Source organism: Podarcis bocagei, assembly GCF_964188305.1.
Source record: "Podarcis bocagei genome assembly, chromosome: 16".
Classification (NCBI taxonomy): Eukaryota; Metazoa; Chordata; class Lepidosauria; order Squamata; family Lacertidae; genus Podarcis; species Podarcis bocagei.
In genome coordinates this window covers 28647160-28672484 of record NC_138142.1, presented here as the reverse complement: position 1 = coordinate 28672484, position 25325 = coordinate 28647160, and the positions used below count along the sequence as shown (strand labels likewise).

Sequence of the window (25325 nt, the reverse complement as noted above, 5' to 3'; positions counted from 1 at the left end):
TGCAAACAGGGGAGCCGATCTGTTCGTGAGTACTGGACTGAGTTTACCATGTTGATCCATAAATTGGGGTGGGATTTATCGGCGCAACCCATTCAAATGCTCTTTGAAGAAGGGCTTTCTTCGGCGGTAAAGGATGAACTTTCCCGGGCGCCCAGGGCGGAGTCTATGGACCAGCTGACCAAATCAGCGCTGACCATAGGAGCGCGCCAAGAGGCAAGAGCCTTGGAGAGGCGGGAAGGGAAAGGGGAACGTTGGAGGGAGCTTCGCATTCCAGAGATTCCAGAGCCACCGTTCCCGCCGGGAGAGCCGATGGAAATTGGAACAGCGCGCGTGCGCGCAGTTTCAAAGCCCAGTGAAGAGCGGAAGAAGGAAGGGAAGGGCGCCAAGAAATGTTATCTCTGCCAACAGCCAGGTCACTTTGCCAGAGTCTGCCCCCAAATAAAGGAATGGCAAGGGATGGCGAGAGCTGTTGGGGAGAGGGAGGAAAAGGTACCGGAGCAAGTAAAAGCCAACGCCTGGCTGCCACCGTCGGGGCACAGCAGCCAGGCCAAAGAGCAGTGAAAGTGCCCACGCCGGAACCTCCTAAACCCGCCCTAGTGATAGAGGTGTTACTAGAGCTGCCTAACGGACACCCACTAAAGATAAAGGTGCTATTGGACTCAGGCAGCTCCTGCAATTTCATGAGTAAGGAGTTTGCTGCTGAGCACCAGATACAGACTATCCCTTTAAGTAACCCTTTGCAGGTGACCACGATCGATGGAAGGGAGCTGCTGGGAGGAGAAGTCAGCCAGCAGACCGTCCCAATGATAATGAGGGTAGCAAGACACACTGAGCTAATAGCGTTTAATGTAGCTACCTTAGGAGGAGCTCCCATTATTCTGGGGATGAGCTGGCTAGCGTTACATGATCCGCTAGTGGGCTGGCATCAGAGAGTGATCTCCTTTGGGTCAGCACATTGTCTAGAACACTGCAAAGAGCGGGAGGCTCAAGGAGGGGCCAGAGCCACTCTAGCAGGGACGGAAGTAACGGAGAAGGGGAAGGTTCCCCAACAATACGCCGACCTGAGCAACGTCTTCAGCGAGAGGGAGGCAGACAAACTACCCCCACATAGACCCTTTGACTGTCAAATCAATTTATTCCCTGGGGCACAGCTCCCTGTAGGCAAGCTGTACGCCATGTCAGACAGAGAGATGCAGGAGCTAAGGGAGTTCATTGACAAGAACCTGAAGAGAGGGTTCATCAGAGAGTGCAGGGCGGTGGGGGGCAGCCCAGTGTTTTTTGTGGACAAAAAAAACACGGACAAACCTAGACTTGTAGTGGACTTCCGGGCCTTAAATGCAGTGTCAGAACCAGTGACTTTCCCGATGCCCAGAATTGATGACATTTTGACAAGGGTCAGGAAGGGAAAGATTTTTACTAAACTGGACCTGAGGGGGGCGTACAACCTGATACGAATAAGGAAGGGGGATGAATGGAAAACCACCATGTTCACCCCTTTGGGGGCATTTGAATATTTAGTTATGCCCTTCGGCCTACAAGCAGGCTCCGCGTGCTTTCAATCGTTTATGAACCACGTCCTGGGGCCTTTGCTTTACAAGAATTGTGTGGCCTTCTTAGATGACGTGTTAGTATATTCAGAGAATGAGGAGCAGCATGTAAAAGACGTCAGGGAAGTGTTGGGCAGACTGCAAGCCAATCAGCTGTGGGTGAAGCTAGAGAAGTGTCAGTTTCATGCCAAGGAGGTGGAATTCCTGGGGTACCGCTTGTCGGACAAGGGATTGGCCATGGATCCTGGCAAGGTCCAAGCGGTACTGGAATGGAAAACACCGAAAACAAGGAAGGATGTGCAAAGATTCCTTGGATTTGGAAACTTCTATTGGAAGTTCATCAGAAATTTTGCCCACTTGACGGCTCCCATTACGGACTGTCTCAGCAGTAAGAGGAAATTCGTTTGGACGGCGGAGGCGGAGCGAGCTTTTGAGGAACTGAAAAGGGCGTTCGCTTCGGAAGAACAGCTCCTGCATGTGGATTTACAAAAACCGATGCGAGTGGAAACGGACGCATCAGACCGGGCTGTGGGGGCGGTGCTTCTGCAGCCTGGGAAGGAAAAGTCGGAGTGGAGACCGTGTGCCTTTTTTTCGCGAAAGCTGAACAAATCTGAGAGGAACTACACGGTGTATGACCGAGAACTACTAGCCATTCATGAAGCATTCAGGAGATGGAGGCATTTATTAATTGGGGCACAACATAAGGTGCAAGTGTGCACGGACCACAAGAACTTAGAGTATTGGAGAACGGCACGAGTGCTCAACCAACGGCAAGTGAGATGGGCCCAGGAGTTCTCCAAATTCCACTTTGAAATTTGTTATGTGCCAGGTCCAGAAACGTTAGGGCGGACGCTCTCTCATGCAAACCTGAATATTTGGAAGGGGAGGGGGCACCCGAAGAGAGACATGTCATCCCAGAGGACCGCTGGGTGTGTGGGGCGGCATTGGTGGGGCAAAGAGAACTGGTAGAGGAAACAGAGAATGATGAATACGCCCAGAATAAGCTCAGAGGTCTTAGGGGTGAGGGAGAGGAACCAGGGGGTTTTGAGGAAAGAAATGGAGTTTTGTATTACAAAGGGGCACTGTATATCCCCGAAGGAGACTTAAGGGGGAGGGTACTCAAGCAGTTGCACGACAGCCCCACGGCAGGGCATTTTGGACAACACAAAACCATGTGGTTGGTCACCAGGGAATTTTGGTGGCCTAAGGTGAGGGAAGATGTACGGGAATATTTAAGAGGGTGTGAGCAATGCCAGCGAGCCAAAGGGGAGAGGCGGGTGCCGGCAGGGCTATTAGAACCCTTACCAACCCCAGAACGACCTTGGGAGGCAGTGTCGATAGATTTTATGACTGATCTGCCGAAGTCCAAGGGGAAAACAGCCATCATGGTGGTGGTAGACCTACTAACAAAGATGTGCCACTTTGTAGCCTGCTCGCATGCAGTCACGGCGGAAGAGACAGCGAAGTTATTTGTAGAACACATTTTCAGGTTGCACGGGGTGCCATTGAGGGTGGTCTCAGACAGAGGAAAACAATTTACTTCCAGGTTCTGGAGGAAGCTCATGAGCTTACTGCAGGTGGAGGTCAACTTTTCAACTGCCCGGCACCCTGAAACCAACGGGCAGGCGGAAAGAGCAAACGGTGTCCTCCAGCAATACCTGAGGTGTTATGTCAATGACAGAGAGAATGACTGGGTAGAAAAGTTGGCGCTGGCGGAATTTGCCTACAACAATGCAGAGAATGTGTCCACAGGGATGAGCCCCTTCTTGGCTAATTATGGGTGTCATCCCAGGGCATTCCCAGGGGGAGGAGGGGAGAGATGGAGCGTCCTGGCAGCCGAGCATTTTGTAGAAGAAATGGAAGCAATCCATCGTCAGCTCCAACTCAACTTAGAAAGGGCGAAGGAAGAATACAAGAGGCAGGCAGACAAGAACCGAAGGGAAGGTGAAACCATAAGGGTGTGGCTGTCAACCCAAGGGTTGCCGTTCAAAGGAGGTTGTAAGAAATTAAGACCCAGGAGATTGGGTCCCTTTGAGGTCATTCAACAAGTCAACCCAGTGGCTTTCAGGCTCCGGTTACCCAACCACATGAAACTGCACCCAGTATTTCACAGGTCGTTACTGTCACCGTATGAGGGGGGACGAGAAGGGATGTCCACTCGGGGACCGGTCATAGAAGAAAGGGAATGCAGCAGCCATGTGGCAGAAATCCTCGACGCCAGGTGGAAGGGGGATCAGGTGGAGTATTTGGTAGTGTGCGAAGGAGAACCGGAGTCAGAAAACACTTGGGTAATGGCAGAAGATATCAATGACGAGGTATTGATAGAAACGTTCCATCAAAGGTTCCCAAGGAAACCTCAGCCTGTGGAGAGGTTCCGGAGGGAATACTTTGGGACCACCGATGAGGAGGAGGAGTTGGAAGGATTCCCGGACTCGGAAGGGGAAGGGGAGATGGACTCTGAGGAGGAGGAGTACTTCGAGACCCGGAACCGCAACAGGTGGAGAGAAGTGTTCGAGACATCGGAAGATGAAGGAAGTTCCTTCCGGGGTTTTGCCTCCTCACCGCCCATAGAGGAGGTGGCGGGAGGGGGTGAAGGGGGCCCTGGAGGGGAGGTGGATGTCAGGGAACTGCCATCGGAAGGAAGGGAGGTGAAAGGGCTCACACAGGTTGGGAGAGACTCAGCAGCTGAAGAGGGAACCAGTAGGGGGAGAGGAGGTGAGCTGAGGGAAAGGCAGCTGGAGGGATGGCTCAGAGACACTTCCAGCGAAAACAGTGGGGAGGTTTCAGGACCTCCTGTAGGGACACCCACTCCTCGCCGGAAACTGTCACGCAGAGAGTCCAGAAGACGTGTTTCCGTTAAGGAGCTTTTATGTTGGAAGCGATTCCGAAAGCAACCACTGTCGGAATCTGCTAGCGACTGACGGAGCCATGTTTAAGGGGCTCCGTTACAGACAGAGGTTTGCAAACTTGACCAAACTCTGAGGGACTTGGATTTTACACACAAGCAGCTCATCGTCCCATCACACATATCTTTAACTTCCATTTGCTTGTTTCACTGACCTCCTCACACCTCCCTTTTTGTATTCTAGTTTAATTAGTTATTTCAGCAAATTCTTTCCATCTTTCTCAATTTTTGTTAAATAATTTATCTTAACATTTTAACCTAATAGTTAACTCAACAAATCCTTCCCATCTTTCCCCATATTCTGTTATTTAAATTACCTTGATTTATTTAACCTTATCTTACCCTAAAATACCTTAAAGCTTGAATCTTAATGCTCAAATATACATAGCTCCTGATATCATTTCTGCTAGAGTCATATAGTTTCATTCCAACATTTTCCCTAATATTCATTTATTTTAGGCTAATTCCCCAAATAAAAATTTTCTTTATAGATTTTCTTCCAGTCTTCATCCAACGTCTCTTCTTCCTGGTCTCGGGTCGTGTCAGTCCTTACTGTCCATTCCATCTAGTCCATCAACCTGGAAGTCTTATGTCCGAGGCCCTTAAGTCTCTTCCATGTCCCTTCTGCAGATCTTATTCTTCTTGTTTATACTTGCCCTTTTCCTTGTCATTTGTTGGTCTCTTTCTTAATTTCTTTCCTTTCTCATTGAGGAGTAGGTCTCTGGGGGGTTCCAACCCAAAATTGTCTCCATCTCCCTTCATCAAACCCACCCATTCCCCACAGTCCCACTCCCCACAGTCATCAGTGTAATCCAAAAAGTATTTAAAAACATATTTCAAGATCTCTCCAAAATTAGGAACCTCCTCAGCTCCAGACTCCCCCTGGCCCAATCCAACTTCTATCTTCAATGGCAGCGGCTTATGCTCCTGTAGGACCTCGGGTTTCTCCATTTGTATTATTTGAGGTGCAACCGCATCCTCCTCCATTATTTTCTGCACTTGCCCAGTCAGTACAGGTTCATGAGTTGGTCCCTGAATGGTTTCTGTATCAATGTTCCCTGTTTGTCCAGAGTTGTTAACCACAACAGTCATCAAGTCCTTTTTCTCATTCATCAAATCCATCTTCTCGTGCATCTGTTCCAGCAAGGCACTTGTCTTGCATAAAGCAAGCACCCAGTCTTCCTCCCAGCTCATCTTTAGTCAAGGTCAGAAAAGACTAGTCCCACGATCTTAATCTCACAGCTGTTGAGTCCTCACGTAGACTGCAGCAACAATTTAACAAGCTCCCTCTAGGGGAGACAATTTCTATTTGTATCCATTTTTTTTAAGGCAAGTCCAACAAAGGAAAATTACTTTCATTTTTCAGATATTTTTCAGATATTTTGTTTCTTTAGAATGCAAAAGGCAACATTGGAATCAGTTTATTTCTCTTCTTTAGCTATCTGTCAAAGTATTCCATTCACAGTCAATGAACCTCTCCAACTATTTCTGTCTCTGACACCCCGTTTCCAGGTTAGAGACGGTGGAAACTTATCCTTCTTCACTCCCTCTCCTGCAGGGGTTAAACAAAGTTCTCCCTCCTTTTCTCCTACTTCCAAGGGGGTTTCAGTAATTATAGATGAAGGAAATTTAGACTTTTTTAATGGCTTTCCAGGCTTTAGCTTACAAAGTTTTTGCTTTAGAAAAATACAGAAAGCGGAAGGCGGACTTCCTGTTTTGAACCTTCCCGCTTCGGTGCCAAATTAAGATATTTCTTGATCCAATTTTCCGTTTCTACTCACGGGTACTTGTTTTAAATCCAATTGTCCACAGGAAAAAGTCAGCGCTCTCCGGCAATGGCTGTGCGGCTTCACTCCGTAAAAATAGCAATCAGTTCACAGCACCGTGCCGCTCACCCCACTTCACTCCGGAGCCCCAAAATGAGGTTCCCGGTGCGTAGGGGGGGCGCTCCTGGTGCCCTGCCGAACCCCATGTTCCCAGGTTTCCTCCGCCTGGGATTTTTAGCGGGTCCCCACCTTCACCGCGGCGGGAAGACCCAATTTCCACGGAGCCCGTTCCTCCGATCGGAGGAACTCCGCCATTCACCGATGGCGCTGACCCGGAAGTTCCTACACTGACCTGTTTAATGCTATTAGCACAGGGGTCCCCAAACTAAGGACCACAGGCCGGATAAGGCCCGAGGGACTCGTTTATCCGACCCGTGGCGACCCCCGCCGCCCGCTGCTGCCACCCGCTCTTACCAGCGCTGTGCTGTGCGGCTGCCCACTTCCGGGTCAGAGGAGCATCGGAAATAGCTTGTGCGCATGCGCGTTATTTCCGGTGCACATCCGGGCCAGAGGAGGCCCATGCACATGCACACAAGCTATTTCCGGTGCTCCTCCGACCCAGAAGTGCGCCGGAAATAACATATGGGCACGCGCTCCTCTGGCCCGCCGCACGATCGGCACTGGAGACACCAGCCCGAGGCGTGGTAAGTTTGCTGACCCCTGTATTAGAACAATATTAGATATATCGTTCTAAAACATCACAGGACATACAGTACTTGTATTTTTTTTTTTTAAGCACTTCTTACCCCTGTTTTTTTCTGTCAAAACGGCTGTCTCCCTACTGCTGGTTGCTGGCTGCTTTGCAGAGCCCTCTGGTGTCACATTTTAATAACATTCTGAACATTAAAAGTGGCTTGTCATATGTCCATCTATGTTACGAAAACCTTTAATTACCCTTAAAAACCAAATTTGCTGTCAGCAAGCCTCCTGCTACAGCATTTCACCATGCAAGCTATGTCCAAAAAGTTGTATCCAATACATAGCTAAAACTACAACTGACCTAAGCATGTTTTAGAAACCACACACCTAAAAATTTGACCAAAGGAGAGCAGAAACCAGTTGCTAAGCATCTCAGTTCTGAGAACCAGAGTTTTTCAAACTCATTGATCAGTTTGGTGGAGATGGCAACCGATCCTACAAGGTTAGCAAAGAGATTTCTGGATACACACAGCTGTTAACACAGGTGCTCACCAGTTTGCAGATGATACCCAGCTCTACCTCTCATTTAAATCAGAACTGGTGAAGGCAGTGAATGTCCTGTGTGAATTTCTGGAGGTGGTTGGAGTATGGCTGGCTAACAGTTTTAGGCTGAATCTTGACACGACAGAAATACTGTTTCTGAGGGACAGGGGGTGGGCGGGTCAGCACACCTTGTTGTTGGGAGCCAATTTTATCAGGCCCATTAAAAAACCACAATCTTTTAATTTGTAGTAAGAAACAATTTTCGGAGATGTGTTGTTGTTTTCAAGTAGCTAAATAATTCCTAAATGAGTGCTATAGCACTGTAACACTACTTAAAAGTTATTTTGCAAAAACACAGACCTGCTGCCTTTCCAGTCACCGCCATTTTAACACTGTGGATTTTCACTGCCTCATTAAATGCTTCTGATCTACACTTTCAGTACAAAAGCAAATGTTCACACTTTCCCCCTCTCCCCACATCATTTCAGGAGTGGTAATTGGGAAATCAAACTTAAAACAAGTGCATTACTGCTAATTAAATAATTGAATTTTCTGAAAAGGGTTGCTGAGGTTTTTTGTTTTTAACGGCTGCTGCTCAGGTAAACTGGATTGTCTCCTTCCTAGCCCTGCTAAGCTGCCTGAGTCAGAGTCAGGCCCTTGGTCCATCTAGCTCAGTACTGTCTGCACTGACTGGCAGCTGCTTTCCGGGATTTCAGACAGGGTCTCTCTCAGCCCTGTCTGAAGATGCCAGCAGGGTTTGAACCCAGGACCTTCTGCATGCAAGGCAGAGATGCTCTGCCTCTGAGCCAACATGCTTCCTTATCATGTCCACCGGTAAGGATGGAAGAAACACAGCAAGGATGTACCCCAAGAAAAAATATAGAGTAGACCCCAATAGTGTGGGAAATCAATTGCAATTCAACTTGTGGCTGACAGCAGAAGAGAAATGATTTGTAGCTGTAGCTGCCCATCTGAATGTAGCCTAAAAAACTTTTTTCCCCCTGTAAAGAAAATTGGCTTCTTTTCCACAGGTTTTTTTGCTCTGCTCAGCATTTCCTAAGCTTTCAAATACCTCTGGTGATGCAGCAACAAGGTGCCTGGTGGGATTTAAGAACGATTTGAGGAGGTGCATTGTGTTCGAATTTATGGCATTGGACCTTTGCCCTCAATCCAGTAGCCCTCATTGTCCTTCCGCTCCCAGAGCTCCCTCCCAGTTTCAATAGGAAGCCGGCGGTGGCAGATAATCACTAGCTGCATCCAGACCCTCCTTCCCACTCCGCATCCAGGTTTGGGAAGTGGGGCACGCGTGACGTCAGCCCAAACCCTTACCCATCCTGTGGTTTCCTATGAAATGCTGTCCAAAATCCTACAGAGCCACTGCCAGTCCATATAAACAGACCAAACAGAGGCAACCCCAAGCTACCTGACCGCCAAGTCTTGTTGCCCACTATTGGTGAGATGGGTTGTCTTTCCATCTTAATTTAGAGTGGTTGTTCATTCATTCACATCTATCCAAATGTTATGGCAAAGCTGTGTCCTCTTTTCCGGTGATGAAGGAATTCCTGTGTTTTAGCAAGGCAGAACAGGCCACTCTGGGATATTTTATTTGTTTATTTCATTGCATTTATATCCTGCCAGTTTCTCCAAGGAGCTCAAGGTGGCATACATGGTTCTCCTCTTCCTCAACAAGCACCACCCTGTGAGGTAGGTTAGGCAGAGGGGCAGTGACTGGCCCCAGGTCACCACCCAGTGAGCTTTGTGGCCGAGTGGGGATTTGAACCCTTGTCTCCCAAGTCCCAAGTCTGAACCTCTATACCATACTGGATAAGGCTGCTGGCTACATGATTGCTGTGATCTTTTTTTAAAAATCCAGGTAGGTAGACCGCCCATTAATAACCTAGTGCTACAGATTTGAGGGGGCAGTGGGTTGGCAAGGTTGAGACTGAGCCCCCACCCTCGTGTGTTTTTCTCCCTGAAATGTACATAGAGTTGAAGGAGGAAGTGGGGAAGAGTGGCTCTCCTTCCCACTTCCCCTTTCAGCTCTATGTGCTTTTCAAGGTTCAAGAGTGGTGCTACAGGCTCCTACGTTGAGGATGCTAAGCCAGGAGGAGACTGGGAGATGGTATGAGAACCATATCCAACTATCTAAAGGGCTGTCCCATGGAAGATGGGGCAAGACTGTTTTATGCCACTCCAGAAGGTAGGGTTCGAACCAATGGATTCAAAACGACAAGAAACGAGATTCCATCTAAACATCGGGAAGAACTTTCTGACTGGAAGAGCCGCCCAAAAATGGGAAAGACTCCCTCAGAAGGTGGTGGACTCTCCTTCGCTGGAGGTTTTTTAAACAGAGGTTGGATGGCCTTCTTTAGCTGTGATTCGTGCATTGCAGGGAGGGTGGACTAGATGCCCCTCGGGGGTCCCTTCCAACTCTACCATTCTATGACTCCGAGTGCACCCACTTCCTCTCTCTCTGTTTTTCCAGAGGAGGGGGAATAGCAGTGAGAAGAGGGAGCGGTGCCCACAGCACTTGATAAAGTGTGCCAGATGTGCCCAGGAGTCTAAACTGCTGTATGGTTTGCCCAGAGGTGGTCAATGTCTTTGAGCTTTCTTTGGCACCAGGGCCCACCCAGCCTGCCCCGAGTCTCTGGGCTGCAAGATGCTGGTGCGAAAGCCCTGAATAAGATGAGGAAGGGCGGCAACGCCAGCCCCTCCTGAGGATGCAACGGGGGTTCAGCCGAGAACCTTCAGGAGAGTCTCGTAGCTCAGGAAGGTGATGGCGTTGACTGGGAAAGCGCGGAGGCTGTTCAGGGCCAGCCCTTTTAGGAACACCCGCGGGCCCTCCTGCCGGGCACTGGTGAGGATGCAGTCCAGGATGCCTCGATACGCCACTCGCTTCACCCCGTCCATTTGCAAACGAGCCTTCACCACATCCATCGGGGTCGCCAAAGCCCAGGAAACCGTCCCAGCGCAGCCACCGGCAAGCAGAACTGTGGCAGAGCCTGCAAGGGGTGGGGGGAGGCAGGCAAAGAGCACAGCATGGGTTGGGGGCCTCTCTTGTGGAGGAGGAAGCAGGAGGGAGGGATAATGCCCCCTAAAACAGGGAGGGCAGCAGATGTCAGGCCGGAAGGAACTATTTTGTTTTGTACGAAAATCCTGAGATTCACTGCGTGTAGCCAGCCGGTCAAGATGAGGACTTGAAATTAAGGGACTGGAGAGCCCAGCAGTTTGTGTGGAGCCCTGGAGCTGAACTGAGCTCACAGTCCTCACACACATAAGACAAACCTGCTAGCCCCTCTAGTCCACAGTGGGCCAAATACCCCTGAGAATCTAGGAATCTATAATAATAATCTAGGAATCTAGATCAACTGCCTGTGAACCTGGAGGTTCCAGAAGAACATAAGAAAAGCCTGGATGCTGGGTCCATCTAGTCCAGCGTCCTGGTCTCAAAGCAGCCAGCCAGATGCCCCAATGGGACTGCCCCAAGCAGGACCTGGGCACAAGAGCCCTCTCCCTCCCTCCCTCCCTGAGGCTTCCAGCAACTGGCATTCAGAAGCATTTCTGCCTCCGCCTGTGGCGGCAGAGTATAGCCATCCCAGCTAGTAGCCATCGATAGCCTCCCCTTCCTCCATGATTTCTTTCTAATCCTCCTATGAAGCCACCAAAGTTGGTAGCCATCACTGCCTCCTGTGGCAGGGAGTTCCGCAGTTCAATTATGCGCTGTGTGAAGACGTTGTCCCTTTCATCCCGTCCTGAACTGTCCAACATTCAGCTTTGCTGGATGTTCCCGGTTGTTATGAAAGAGGGAGGAAAAGTTTTCTCTCCCAGCTTTCTCCATGCCATACATATTTTTATAATTTTCTATCATTGTTAGGATATTGAGGTTCCATTCCACCTTAAAAGGAACAGACATGATTGTTGTATGTCACATGTCTGTTTACGTTCCAGCACAGTTTGCTGGGAACTTCCATTTGTGTATAGCTTTTGCCTTAAGCTTCCTGCTCTTGGACATGAAAGAGAGCAGACATGTTTTCTTTTTCCTGACCTATGCTGAATAAACTGCTTGTAAATATGCTTTACATATGCCTCTGTCCGCCACTTCTGTTGCGTGTTATTCACTCTGCTGGTTAAGGCGTGCTCAAGTTTCTGAAGGCTTCTGAAGCTGTGAGTCGCTGTTTGATGCTGTTCCAAAGGACCGGAGTTCACCCGGCTGCCGGCCGGTGGGCTAGAGCCAGCTGGGGGCCTGCGAATTGCCCCCGTTTCCTTGGACACATCCCAACAGTCATGGCGCCTTTTACTTGCCTTTTCGCCAGACTAAAACACACTCACAAACACTCCTTGTTCCCCTCCGGCTCCAGCTTTCTCCGATATTCCAGAGGAACAGGTTCCCTGAGAGCCTTAGGGGATGTGCAGAGGTGGCCCACCCACCGGGTCCCCCCAGCGCTCTTTGTATCTCACCTGGCTCCTGTGCTTCTGCAGTCAACGCCCTGCAGAACACTGCATAAATCAGGAAGTACATGCCCATGGTGGGGGTGTCGCGAAGCACCAGCGCCGTAACCCCACGGAACAGGCCACGGGGGCCTTCCTCCCGCAGTAAGCTGGCAGCGCAGTGCACTGGACCCCTGTACTGTGGCTGGGGACCCCCTGGCCGGTCTCTGCGTCCGTACGGGTGGGTCTGGTTCTGCAGCCGGACTTTGACGAGATCCACGGGGGCCAGGACCACAGCCTGCGTCAACACAGAGAATGGAGGGGGAGAGAACAGTTTATTTACTGTCTATCACTACTTTTGTTATGTTTGCATTTATGTGTATTTTTTACATTTGGGCATGGCTTGAGCTACGGAAAGGTGGCAAAGAAATAAAATTATGAATGAATGAACAGGGGGGAGAAAGGAAATGGGCTGCAGTGGAACAGGAAGGGGGGGCCACTTTCCACAAAATTTAGTCCAAGGCTGGTCCAAGGCACACACTTCCACCCCCATCCATACATCCCATGGGAAACTATGAAAGGCTCATTATCATGGTGCAGCAATACAACTGCTAGTACGTTTGCAAAGCTAAGCAGGGTCCGGTATGACTTCAAATTGGATGGGGGACAACACGTTGAGATTCCTGCATTGCAGGGGTTTGGACTAGATGGCCCTTGGAGTCCCTTCCAACTCTACCATTCTAAGATCCTATTGTTATATGAATGTGTTGTTAAAATTCTTAGATTGCTATTAAAATTAAATATGTATAATGAGAAAAGGAAGCAAAATTAACCAAACTGACAAAAATGGCATGTGGGTGTGTAAAAAAAAAAAAATCTTAATACGCATAGTTGTGTGACACCGCAAGGTGCAAAATATTATCGAGGACCTACAAAGACAAGTTTCTCCAGAAGTTTGTCCTTTCTCTTTTGGAGTTGGAAGTGCTTAAAGAGAATTGTATAAAAACAGCACTGCAGTGGCCTCTTTAACACCTCTGAAATTAGATAAGATCTATGAAGTCAGAAATAGTAACTGCTGATCCTGTGCCAAAAATGGAAGAGAGTTGGTGGCAGATGTGATACAGAGCTCAAGCATTTTGGGAAACAGTTCTCCAAACCCCAATAACCCTTGTCTTTTTAATTCTGTTCCAGATTTAGTCTCCGATATGGTTTTGTAGCCCCAGATTGCCAGATGGATCCAGTTTATGCTTGTCACTGGACCTGTAAGCAGATACCTCAGCGAACAAGAATGTCTGGGGAAATTATGGGGTGCTATTTTATCTCTTATATTTATGACCTTCTCTAAAACTTTAAATGCACCTGAGCATGTCAGTTAGACATGGAGCCCAGTAGTCGTTTTGAGAAAGAACTCTTTGTCTTGGGTTATGACCAATTTGAAGAGTAAATTCCCACAAGGAGGTTAATATTCTGCCTATCGCACGACGTATTTTATCTTACAGAAAGGTGGCTTTTATGTGGACCATATGCTTCAGCTTTCATATGGCTTGATACATGCATCAAATAAAATGTGTAAAATTAGAATGAAAACAAGATTAATTCCTAGAGAGGAGGGGCAGCCTCCAGAGAAGGAAATGGCTTGAGCAATTGATACAGCTCATAACCAACTGAACAGCATCGTAATGGGGAAATTGTGCAGCTGTTTCAAGAGCTGAACAGGGAAAAACATGGAAGGAGGATGTTTTAGAATCATAGGCCTGTAGAGCTGGAACCCTAAGGGGGCATTTAGTCCAGCCCCCTAAAATGCAGGAATCCCAGCTAAATAATAGCTGACAGAAGACCATCCAACCTCTGTTTAAAAACCTCCAATAAAGGAGAGTCCTAATGTTAGTAGCACTCAAGAGTAGACCCACTTAAATGAATGGGCATCACTAACACAGGTCCAGTGATTTCCATGGGTCTACTAGTAGTAGAATTTAGCTGATATGCCCTACTTTCCTTTCCTTCTAATGCAAAGGTTTTCCAGTCCAAATCAGTTTCAAGGGCAAAGTTTCCAGGCACAGAGGTCTCCTGGTGGCAGCAGATCTGCCCCCCACCCCATTATGGTGAGATATGTTGCACTTGTATTCAAAATTATAGCAATTATTTCCCAATTTGCATCTATACCACCTTCCGATGGAGTCCATTCCACTCTCGAACGGCTCTTGCTATCTGAAAGTTCTCCCTGATATTTCGTCAGGTTCTCCTTTCTTGCAATTTGAACCCACCTTCTGTGTGATATTTCAAGATGGAAATAATATCTCTTCTCAATCTCTTCTTCTCCAGGCTAAAGATCTTCAACTCCCTCCACCGTTCCTCATAAGGCTTGGTTTGCAGACCCTGGATGATTTTTGCTGCACACCTTCCAGCTTGCCAATATCCTTCTTAAAACTGTGGTGCCCAGAACTGGACACAGGGCTCCAGGTGGGGTCTGACCAAGGCAGAACAGAGCGGTGCTATGGCTTCCCTTGATTGGGACTTGGGCATGAAGTCATGCAGATCCCAAAACCATGCAAACTGAGCAGAGTCACAGACACGCTCATATGCTCAAGTCAGGTGGGGCTACCTGCTCCTTACCTGCACCAGTCCTGAGAAGCATCCAGCCGTGTAGACATGGGTGTAGCTGGGGGGGTTGGCGCTGCGATCGCGGTGGTGGGTGCCGCACAGGTAGAGCAGGAAGTTGCTGTAGGCCCCAAACGCAACAGAGTTCACCATGGCCACGCTGAGCAGCGGGAAGCTCATGCCTTTGAAGAAGCCAAGGATCTGCAAGGGAGAAGCAGGCAGGTGAGCCCTGCGGGGGGGGGGGGTTCTAGATGATGCTTAGGGTCCCTTCCAACCCCACAACCCTATGCTTCTATGAGCTGGGGGTGGCTCCAGAGGCTGGCTGCGGGGGACCATGTATGCCACCTTGAAGAGAAAAAGGTGGGCTACAGATAAATAAACTGGGGATTTAGCCAGAGTAAAAAAAGGTAAAGGGACCCCTGACCATTAGGTCCAGTCGTGACCGACTCTGGAGTTGTGGCACTCATCTCGCTTTATTGGCTGAGGGAGCCGGCGTACAGCTTCCAGGTCATGTGGCCAGCATGACTAAGCTGCTTCTGGCCGCGGGGATTCGAACCGCCGACCTTCTGATCGGCAAGCCCTAGGCTCTGTGGTTTAACCCACAGCGCCACCCGCGTTCCCAGAGAGCCAGAGAGCAGGGGGTAAAAAACCCTGCACAGTGGTTCCTTCTGACTCCCCACTCCCCAATCAAACCTCTCCCCTTTTGGGTGAATATCAGCAAGGGCTGAGTAGCTTATGGCAACTGGGATCCAACTAGCCCTGGTTGGAGGGGCTCTCACTGGAGGAGGAGGAGGTCAGCAGTCAGTCCCAGCTTGAGCCTTTGGTCAAAGTGAGTCAGGATACACTGTCAGGTTGTCCTCCAAATCTCCAACACCCAGACCCTCCAGGTGTCCCTATTTTCCAGTGACAGTCCCGGATTTACAGAAGCCCTCGCAGCTTCTGATTTCATACCGGAATGTCCTGCTTCTCCTTAGGAGTTGGACGCCCCATTTTTCATAAGAGAAACATTGGATGGTATGGTAGGACATCCCTATTTTCATCAGGGACATTTTGTAGGGTATGAACACCGTAAAGGGAGCCTGCAACCAGTGGCGGAGGAAGCCGCTTGGGCACCTGGGGCAGCACACCCAGGAGCGGGACGAACCCACCGGGCCTCTGGAGTTTGCCTTCCTCCTCCCACTCAGCCGCCCTACAGCTGTGGGTGAGGAAGCAGGCAGACCGTTTGGGCAATGCGGAGCCTGCATGCGCCCAAGCCACCGCGTGTCTCCAGGGAGAGATGCGTGGCTCGGACGCACTGCAGGCTCCGTGGTGAGTGCTGCCCAGCATTTCGTCACCACCCTCAGTGGTGACACCTGGGGCAGCCCGCACCCATCACACCCCTTCCTCAGCCGCTGCCTGCAACTCATGGGGAGTAGCAATGTTTTGGGTACCTAGAGGTTGCCCCTAATGTTAGTCACACACAAGACTAGACCTACATAAATGAATGGGCATCACTAACACAGGTGCAGTGATTTCCATGGGTCTGCTAGTTTTGGAATTTAGCTGAGTACAATCACATATGCCCTACTTTCCTTTTCTTCTAATGCAAAGGTCGTCCAGTCCAAATAAGTTTCAAGGGCAAAGTTTCCAGGCACGGAGGTCTCCTGGTGGCAGCAGATTCCCCTCCATTATGGTGAGATATGCTGCACTTGTATTCAAAATTATAGCAATTATTTCTCAATCTGCATCTATACATATCAATTAGCAGCTGCAAATTTTGTAAAAGCCTGTGTCCTCTCTTGTCTTTCTCTTCCGGTGATGCCTTGCCTCCCACCCTCTCTTCTGGCAAAGCGATCTGTGGGGCAGGCCCCTGTGATGATGTCAACTCTCCCAAGAAATTAGATAGGTAAGGATCAGGAATGGGGCTGTAGAATCAAGAGGCAGCACTAGAACTGCAAAGAACTAGACGAGCTTAGGAATTTATTTCTGGGGTGGGGGGGTGGAGATTATTCCCAAATTGGGCATTTGGGGAAGATTTTGAATATTAATATTAAAAAGCAAAATAGTTATATGTACTTGTCTATAAAAATAGTCATATGCCTCTGTGTCATAAAAATATATCAAAGCAGTTTACAGCAATACAAACATAAAACCATGCAAGAAAAAAGCATTAAAAAGTTAAAAAGATACATCAAATAATCATTGTAGAATAATGTGTTCTTAATTGCCTGGATAGGACTGGAGGAATAGAAATGTTTTCAGCACACATTTAAAAGTTGGCACGGAAGGCGCCTGCTAAATCTCTAGTGGCAGAGAGTTCCACAGAACTGGGCAGATCATATTTCCTTCTTCGTAATAAGTGATTTTTTGGGGTTAAATTTGCATTCTAGAATTATGCTGTTACAAAAGACCTTGGTCTAAATCAAGCGGTTTAAGATTAGGCTGGGTTTTAAAAGGAGGTGAAAGCTCAGAGGTGAAGTCTGCACTGCACACACAACAGAAAGAGGCTCACCGTTTCCTCACGGTACGTCCTGACCACACAGTCCAAAACGTTCTGGTATCTGGCCTGTGTCTGCAACCGCACCTGGAATGGAAGAAAAGCCCCCAACTCAGGGCCAAATTAGCAGCCCCAAAGTCTCTGGGAATGTCCACTACCTGAAACCCTAGGCAGCCACTGCTGCCAGTCAGTGCAGGCAATAATAATAATAATAAATTTTATTTATACCTCACCCTCCCCGGCCAGAGCCGGGCTCAGGGTGGCCAACATCAGTAAAATTACAGTAAAAAATAATGGGTGGGGGAACCAATTTAAAATACAGGTTAAAATGCAATTTTTAAAAGCATCCTCATTTTAAAAGTAGCCCATGGAAGGCTCTTTCCTATCCACTGGTAACTGGAGAGGCTGAGTCTGGGACCTTGTCCATGTGACACATGGACTCGACAACTAAGCCAGGGTCTCACAACCCCAGTGAACACGCCAGTTTCTGCTTCCTCACAAAACTCCACTGGCCACCAATCCCTCTGGGGAGAAAAGAACTTTGTTGGGGATGAGGTTCTCTGCCGCAACCCAGCATGCTGCTCTGCCCAGAGCCCCGTGTGGATTCAGTGCCCGTTGCATGCTATGCAACAGTTGCAGCTAGCACAGAGCCTCAAAAGCAGCCGACCTCTTTGGGCATGCACCTCCCCAACACTTCTGGCTACCATCTCCCTCCCTCCCATCTGAGACCCATCTCCTTTAGGCCTCCCTCAGGGCTGGAAGTCCTCCCCACCCACCCCCTGCCTGAAGCATTTCCAGCCCCCTCCCCCCAAAGAAATCACCTTCACCGTGTCGACTGGGTGCCCCAGAACCAGCCCTGCTGCCCCTGTAGCAAAATAAAAATTAAAAGGGAGGAATTAGTGGGGTCGCTGTTAGGGTGAAGAGGCTCTAGGCTGGCTTGGGGAGAGAGAGGGGCAGGGTTGACGTGTTGCTTCTGAAAAAAAGTCTGTGAGCAGCCATGGAAAGCTAAGTCACTCTCGGTTTCATTTCCCTTGTCTGTAAACCAGAAATGAAAAACGGCCTGCTCCAAAGGGTTGTGGTGAGGAAACAAGGGCCGAGTTGTGAGAAGCTGGGAGCAGCAAAAGACAACTTCTCTTGTCCTCCCCCAACCCGATCCTATTTTCTTTCACTTAGTCATTGCATTTTACCCCACTCTTTTTCTAAGTGAGTTTAGGGCAGCGTGTGTATATGGGGGGGGGGGGGAGTTGTTAGGATATTTCCGTTCCACCTTAAGAGGGAGCAGGCTTTTGTAAGTTACAGAGTCTGCACATGTCCTATTTACAGGATGTTTTTGTTCTGATATTCCTTTCGTTTTCAGTCGGACAGAGATGCTGACACAGAACGGTCACGTTTTCTTTTGTTCTGTTAAACGCTAATAAAGTCTGTAAATTATGCTCTTCTGCTCTTCTGCGGTGCAAGCTTTTGACTGTGCTTTCTGCTGAAAGAGGGTGCACCCAGCCTAGGAATGTGGCTAGGAATTTCCAGAGGCTTCGTGTCCCTAACTGTTGGATCTGCGTGACTACGGGAGGCCGATGGACGTCCAGAACTCCGGCTTGGGGGCTCATGATGGACACTATCTCCCTGGCAGTTTCCCAACAGTTCCCCCTCCTAGCAACCCTGTGAGGCGGCTCAGGCTCAGAGGGGGACTGGATCAAGGCCAGCCGGGGAGCGTTGTGGGGTTGGACCGATGCTGCCAATCCTGGGTCTTTCGTCTGACATTCCAGCCACTTCTGCAACAGCTCCGTCGGTTAAAGTGTGGCGCTGATAACGCCAAGGTCACGGGTTCGATCCCCATATGGGCCACCCGCATATTCTGACATTGCAGCGGGTTAGACTAGATGAGAACCCTTCCAACCCTATAACTATGATTCTATTCTTCTACACACACACACATACCACCCCACTGGATCATACGGTCTTCCATGCTGAAATAGGGATGTGTCCCTACAACAAAGCCCCCCACCTCAATGTGTGTTTTGTGTGTGTGTGTGTGTGTGTGTGTGTGTGTGTGTGTGTGTAAAGGGAAGAAGGAGTTCAGATCTTACCAGAAATCCATCCTGCAGCAAATTCTGCACCGGACATCGGAAAAGATTCTGGAAGTCTGGGTGCATCGCAGAGGGATTGGGGGGGGGGGCAAAATCTGGTCAAAGGGAATGCACTGGTTGAGTTGTCTTAATCTTTAACCAAATGCACACCACAGGGACACACGTTCTCCCACCCACCGACTTGAGATGGACCATTAACCATGCAATCTGGGCTGAACTGACCAGGGTGCTGTGCTGGGAGCCAGAGGCATGGCTCCTGCAACAGCCCCACAGCAGCAACAGAAGTGGGGAGGACAATCTCTTCACACTCTTTTGGTCACCCCACCCCAAGAAGGATATCGTAGAGCTGGGGGGGGGGGAGATCAGAAAATGGCAGCCCAAACCATCAAGGGGATGGAGCCATTCCCCTACGAGATAAGGCTGCAGCATTTGGGACTCTTGTTTGGGGAAAAGGCAAGCAGGAGATGACTTTGTAAGTTTGTAAAATGATTCACAGCATGTAGAAAAGGGGGCAGAGAAAAGGTTTTCTCCCTTTCTCATAACACTGGAACTTGTGGGCATCCAATGAATTTTGGGAGGTTCGGGGACAGATAAAATAGAACCTTCCTTCACACAGAGCGTAGTTAATCTGTGGAACTCACTCCCACAAGACAGCCACTTCAAAAGAGGGTGGGACAAATTCATGGAGGAGGAGAGGGCTCCTAGGCAGAAATACAGTGGTACCTTGGGTTACAGACGCTTCAGGTTACAGACTCTGCTAACCCAGAAATAGTACCTCAGGTTAAGAACTTTGCTTCAGGATGAGAACAGAAATCGTGCTCCAGCGGCGCAGCGGCAGCAGGAGGCTCCATTAGCTAAAGTGGTGCTTCAGGTTAAGAACAGTTTCAGGTTAAGAACGGACCTCTGGAACAAATTAAGTGGTACTTAACCTGAGGTACCACTGTACTTCCAGATACCAGTTGCTGGAAACTCTTGTCTTGTAGCCTAACTACTTTCCAGGGTTGTTGCATTGTTGTTTTTTAAATCATTTTTGGGGAGGGGAATCTCTATGGAGGAAGGATGGGATAAAAACTGAAGAGTAAGAATCCTGATAAATAAACCAGTTGCCTTATTAACTCTTGCATGTTACTCAGTAGGTTTCTCATTAGCTCTTAGCTCGAGGACACAAGAAGAGCCTGCTGGATCAGGGCCAATGACCCAGCAATCCTGTTCTCACAGTGGCCAAATAAATGCTTGTGGGGAAACCTGCAAGCAGTACAAGAGCCGCCCCCCCCCCTCCTGCATTCTCCAGGAATCGTTATTCTTTTCCGTCTACCCCTTCTGTCCTTTGACTCACCTGGGCGCTGGGATCCTGTCCCCGCCCCTCCCCCGCAGTTGCTACTCTCAGCTCCAAAGGCCGGATCCCCCTTGCAGAGGCTGAAAACCCGCCCCCCACCCCAGCAAAGAAAGAATCCCTTGTCTCCTTGTGGCTTCTCTTCCTTCCCAGGATTAAATATTCACTGCTGTTAACCTTTAGACCAGAATCGGATCTGACTCGCTAAGTTTGCCACTCTTTTCGCTGGATGCTTCCCAGCCTAGGAATGTGGCTAGGAATTTCCAGAGGCTTCGTGTCCCTAACTGTTGGATCTGCGTGACTACGGGAGGCCGATGGACGTCCAGAACTCCGGCTTGGGGGCTCATGATGGACACTATCTCCCTGGCAGTTTCCCAACAGTTCCCCCTCCTAGCAACCCTGTGAGGCGGCTCAGGCTCAGAGGGGGACTGGATCAAGGCCAGCCGGGGAGCGTTGTGGGGTTGGACCGATGCTGCCAATCCTGGGTCTTTCGTCTGACATTCCAGCCACTTCTGCAACAGCTCCGTCGGTTAAAGTGTGGCGCTGATAACGCCAAGGTCACGGGTTCGATCCCCATATGGGCCACCCGCATATTCTGACATTGCAGCGGGTTAGACTAGATGAGAACCCTTCCAACCCTATAACTATGATTCTATTCTTCTACACACACACACATACCACCCCACTGGATCATACGGTCTTCCATGCTGAAATAGGGATGTGTCCCTACAACAAAGCCCCCCACCTCAATGTGTGTTTTGTGTGTGTGTGTGTGTGTGTGTGTGTGTGTGTGTGTGTGTGTGTGTAAAGGGAAGAAGGAGTTCAGATCTTACCAGAAATCCATCCTGCAGCAAATTCTGCACCGGACATCGGAAAAGATTCTGGAAGTCTGGGTGCATCGCAGAGGGATTGGGGGGGGGGGCAAAATCTGGTCAAAGGGAATGCACTGGTTGAGTTGTCTTAATCTTTAACCAAATGCACACCACAGGGACACACGTTCTCCCACCCACCGACTTGAGATGGACCATTAACCATGCAATCTGGGCTGAACTGACCAGGGTGCTGTGCTGGGAGCCAGAGGCATGGCTCCTGCAACAGCCCCACAGCAGCAACAGAAGTGGGGAGGACAATCTCTTCACACTCTTTTGGTCACCCCACCCCAAGAAGGATATCGTAGAGCTGGGGGGGGGGGAGATCAGAAAATGGCAGCCCAAACCATCAAGGGGATGGAGCCATTCCCCTACGAGATAAGGCTGCAGCATTTGGGACTCTTGTTTGGGGAAAAGGCAAGCAGGAGATGACTTTGTAAGTTTGTAAAATGATTCACAGCATGTAGAAAAGGGGGCAGAGAAAAGGTTTTCTCCCTTTCTCATAACACTGGAACTTGTGGGCATCCAATGAATTTTGGGAGGTTCGGGGACAGATAAAATAGAACCTTCCTTCACACAGAGCGTAGTTAATCTGTGGAACTCACTCCCACAAGACAGCCACTTCAAAAGAGGGTGGGACAAATTCATGGAGGAGGAGAGGGCTCCTAGGCAGAAATACAGTGGTACCTTGGGTTACAGACGCTTCAGGTTACAGACTCTGCTAACCCAGAAATAGTACCTCAGGTTAAGAACTTTGCTTCAGGATGAGAACAGAAATCGTGCTCCAGCGGCGCAGCGGCAGCAGGAGGCTCCATTAGCTAAAGTGGTGCTTCAGGTTAAGAACAGTTTCAGGTTAAGAACGGACCTCTGGAACAAATTAAGTGGTACTTAACCTGAGGTACCACTGTACTTCCAGATACCAGTTGCTGGAAACTCTTGTCTTGTAGCCTAACTACTTTCCAGGGTTGTTGCATTGTTGTTTTTTAAATCATTTTTGGGGAGGGGAATCTCTATGGAGGAAGGATGGGATAAAAACTGAAGAGTAAGAATCCTGATAAATAAACCAGTTGCCTTATTAACTCTTGCATGTTACTCAGTAGGTTTCTCATTAGCTCTTAGCTCGAGGACACAAGAAGAGCCTGCTGGATCAGGGCCAATGACCCAGCAATCCTGTTCTCACAGTGGCCAAATAAATGCTTGTGGGGAAACCTGCAAGCAGTACAAGAGCCGCCCCCCCCCCTCCTGCATTCTCCAGGAATCGTTATTCTTTTCCGTCTACCCCTTCTGTCCTTTGACTCACCTGGGCGCTGGGATCCTGTCCCCGCCCCTCCCCCGCAGTTGCTACTCTCAGCTCCAAAGGCCGGATCCCCCTTGCAGAGGCTGAAAACCCGCCCCCCACCCCAGCAAAGAAAGAATCCCTTGTCTCCTTGTGGCTTCTCTTCCTTCCCAGGATTAAATATTCACTGCTGTTAACCTTTAGACCAGAATCGGATCTGACTCGCTAAGTTTGCCACTCTTTTCGCTGGATGCTTCCCAGCCTAGGAATGTGGCTAGGAATTTCCAGAGGCTTCGTGTCCCTAACTGTTGGATCTGCGTGACTACGGGAGGCCGATGGACGTCCAGAACTCCGGCTTGGGGGCTCATGATGGACACTATCTCCCTGGCAGTTTCCCAACAGTTCCCCCTCCTAGCAACCCTGTGAGGCGGCTCAGGCTCAGAGGGGGACTGGATCAAGGCCAGCCGGGGAGCGTTGTGGGGTTGGACCGATGCTGCCAATCCTGGGTCTTTCGTCTGACATTCCAGCCACTTCTGCAACAGCTCCGTCGGTTAAAGTGTGGCGCTGATAACGCCAAGGTCACGGGTTCGATCCCCATATGGGCCACCCGCATATTCTGACATTGCAGCGGGTTAGACTAGATGAGAACCCTTCCAACCCTATAACTATGATTCTATTCTTCTACACACACACACATACCACCCCACTGGATCATACGGTCTTCCATGCTGAAATAGGGATGTGTCCCTACAACAAAGCCCCCCACCTCAATGTGTGTTTTGTGTGTGTGTGTGTGTGTGTGTGTGTGTGTGTGTGTGTGTGTGTAAAGGGAAGAAGGAGTTCAGATCTTACCAGAAATCCATCCTGCAGCAAATTCTGCACCGGACATCGGAAAAGATTCTGGAAGTCTGGGTGCATCGCAGAGGGATTGGGGGGGGGGGCAAAATCTGGTCAAAGGGAATGCACTGGTTGAGTTGTCTTAATCTTTAACCAAATGCACACCACAGGGACACACGTTCTCCCACCCACCGACTTGAGATGGACCATTAACCATGCAATCTGGGCTGAACTGACCAGGGTGCTGTGCTGGGAGCCAGAGGCATGGCTCCTGCAACAGCCCCACAGCAGCAACAGAAGTGGGGAGGACAATCTCTTCACACTCTTTTGGTCACCCCACCCCAAGAAGGATATCGTAGAGCTGGGGGGGGGGGGAGATCAGAAAATGGCAGCCCAAACCATCAAGGGGATGGAGCCATTCCCCTACGAGATAAGGCTGCAGCATTTGGGACTCTTGTTTGGGGAAAAGGCAAGCAGGAGATGACTTTGTAAGTTTGTAAAATGATTCACAGCATGTAGAAAAGGGGGCAGAGAAAAGGTTTTCTCCCTTTCTCATAACACTGGAACTTGTGGGCATCCAATGAATTTTGGGAGGTTCGGGGACAGATAAAATAGAACCTTCCTTCACACAGAGCGTAGTTAATCTGTGGAACTCACTCCCACAAGACAGCCACTTCAAAAGAGGGTGGGACAAATTCATGGAGGAGGAGAGGGCTCCTAGGCAGAAATACAGTGGTACCTTGGGTTACAGACGCTTCAGGTTACAGACTCTGCTAACCCAGAAATAGTACCTCAGGTTAAGAACTTTGCTTCAGGATGAGAACAGAAATCGTGCTCCAGCGGCGCAGCGGCAGCAGGAGGCTCCATTAGCTAAAGTGGTGCTTCAGGTTAAGAACAGTTTCAGGTTAAGAACGGACCTCTGGAACAAATTAAGTGGTACTTAACCTGAGGTACCACTGTACTTCCAGATACCAGTTGCTGGAAACTCTTGTCTTGTAGCCTAACTACTTTCCAGGGTTGTTGCATTGTTGTTTTTTAAATCATTTTTGGGGAGGGGAATCTCTATGGAGGAAGGATGGGATAAAAACTGAAGAGTAAGAATCCTGATAAATAAACCAGTTGCCTTATTAACTCTTGCATGTTACTCAGTAGGTTTCTCATTAGCTCTTAGCTCGAGGACACAAGAAGAGCCTGCTGGATCAGGGCCAATGACCCAGCAATCCTGTTCTCACAGTGGCCAAATAAATGCTTGTGGGGAAACCTGCAAGCAGTACAAGAGCCGCCCCCCCCCCTCCTGCATTCTCCAGGAATCGTTATTCTTTTCCGTCTACCCCTTCTGTCCTTTGACTCACCTGGGCGCTGGGATCCTGTCCCCGCCCCTCCCCCGCAGTTGCTACTCTCAGCTCCAAAGGCCGGATCCCCCTTGCAGAGGCTGAAAACCCGCCCCCCACCCCAGCAAAGAAAGAATCCCTTGTCTCCTTGTGGCTTCTCTTCCTTCCCAGGATTAAATATTCACTGCTGTTAACCTTTAGACCAGAATCGGATCTGACTCGCTAAGTTTGCCACTCTTTTCGCTGGATGCTTCCAATCTTCCAAGCACCATCATAACTAGGAACACACCTTTGCCCCGAGATCGACGAGAGATCTGATCTGGCGCGCTTGACTTACATTCAGTAAATTGAGCTTTTAAGAAAAGGCTACGCTGTGTTAATTTTACAGGCAGTAAAAACGTCTGAAAGTTTTGCCGGTAGCCAAGAGAAGTTGAATTGAAATACTTTTTTTTTTTAAGGAAAAATAAAAATTAATTGTGCACTCAGTGTGTTTTGAAGGTCAGTTCAATCCAATCATGAGGATAGGAACGGAAAATAAAACTGCAGACATAAAGATGTGATTATACAAATCTCTGGTGTGACCCAAATTTTGAATCCTGTGTCCAGTCCTGGTCACCTCGCCTCAAAAAGGAT

The 25325-nt window shown here is 49.2% G+C and overlaps 1 protein-coding gene across 1 annotated transcript; it reads right to left on the bottom strand.

Moving 5' to 3' along the window:
* Positions 1–9053: 9053 nt before the first annotated feature.
* SLC25A45 (solute carrier family 25 member 45) lies at positions 9054–20510 on the bottom strand. Its single transcript, XM_081174257.1, has 7 exons — positions 20383–20510; positions 19047–19141; positions 17784–17827; positions 16978–17049; positions 14502–14687; positions 11919–12186; positions 9054–10462 (listed from the first exon to the last, which is right to left on the bottom strand). Exons 2-7 carry the CDS (start codon positions 19081–19083, stop codon positions 10194–10196), a joined length of 876 nt encoding a protein of 291 aa, XP_081030383.1. The 5' UTR covers positions 19084–19141; positions 20383–20510; the 3' UTR covers positions 9054–10193.
* Between the last annotated feature and the right edge of the window lie 4815 nt (positions 20511–25325).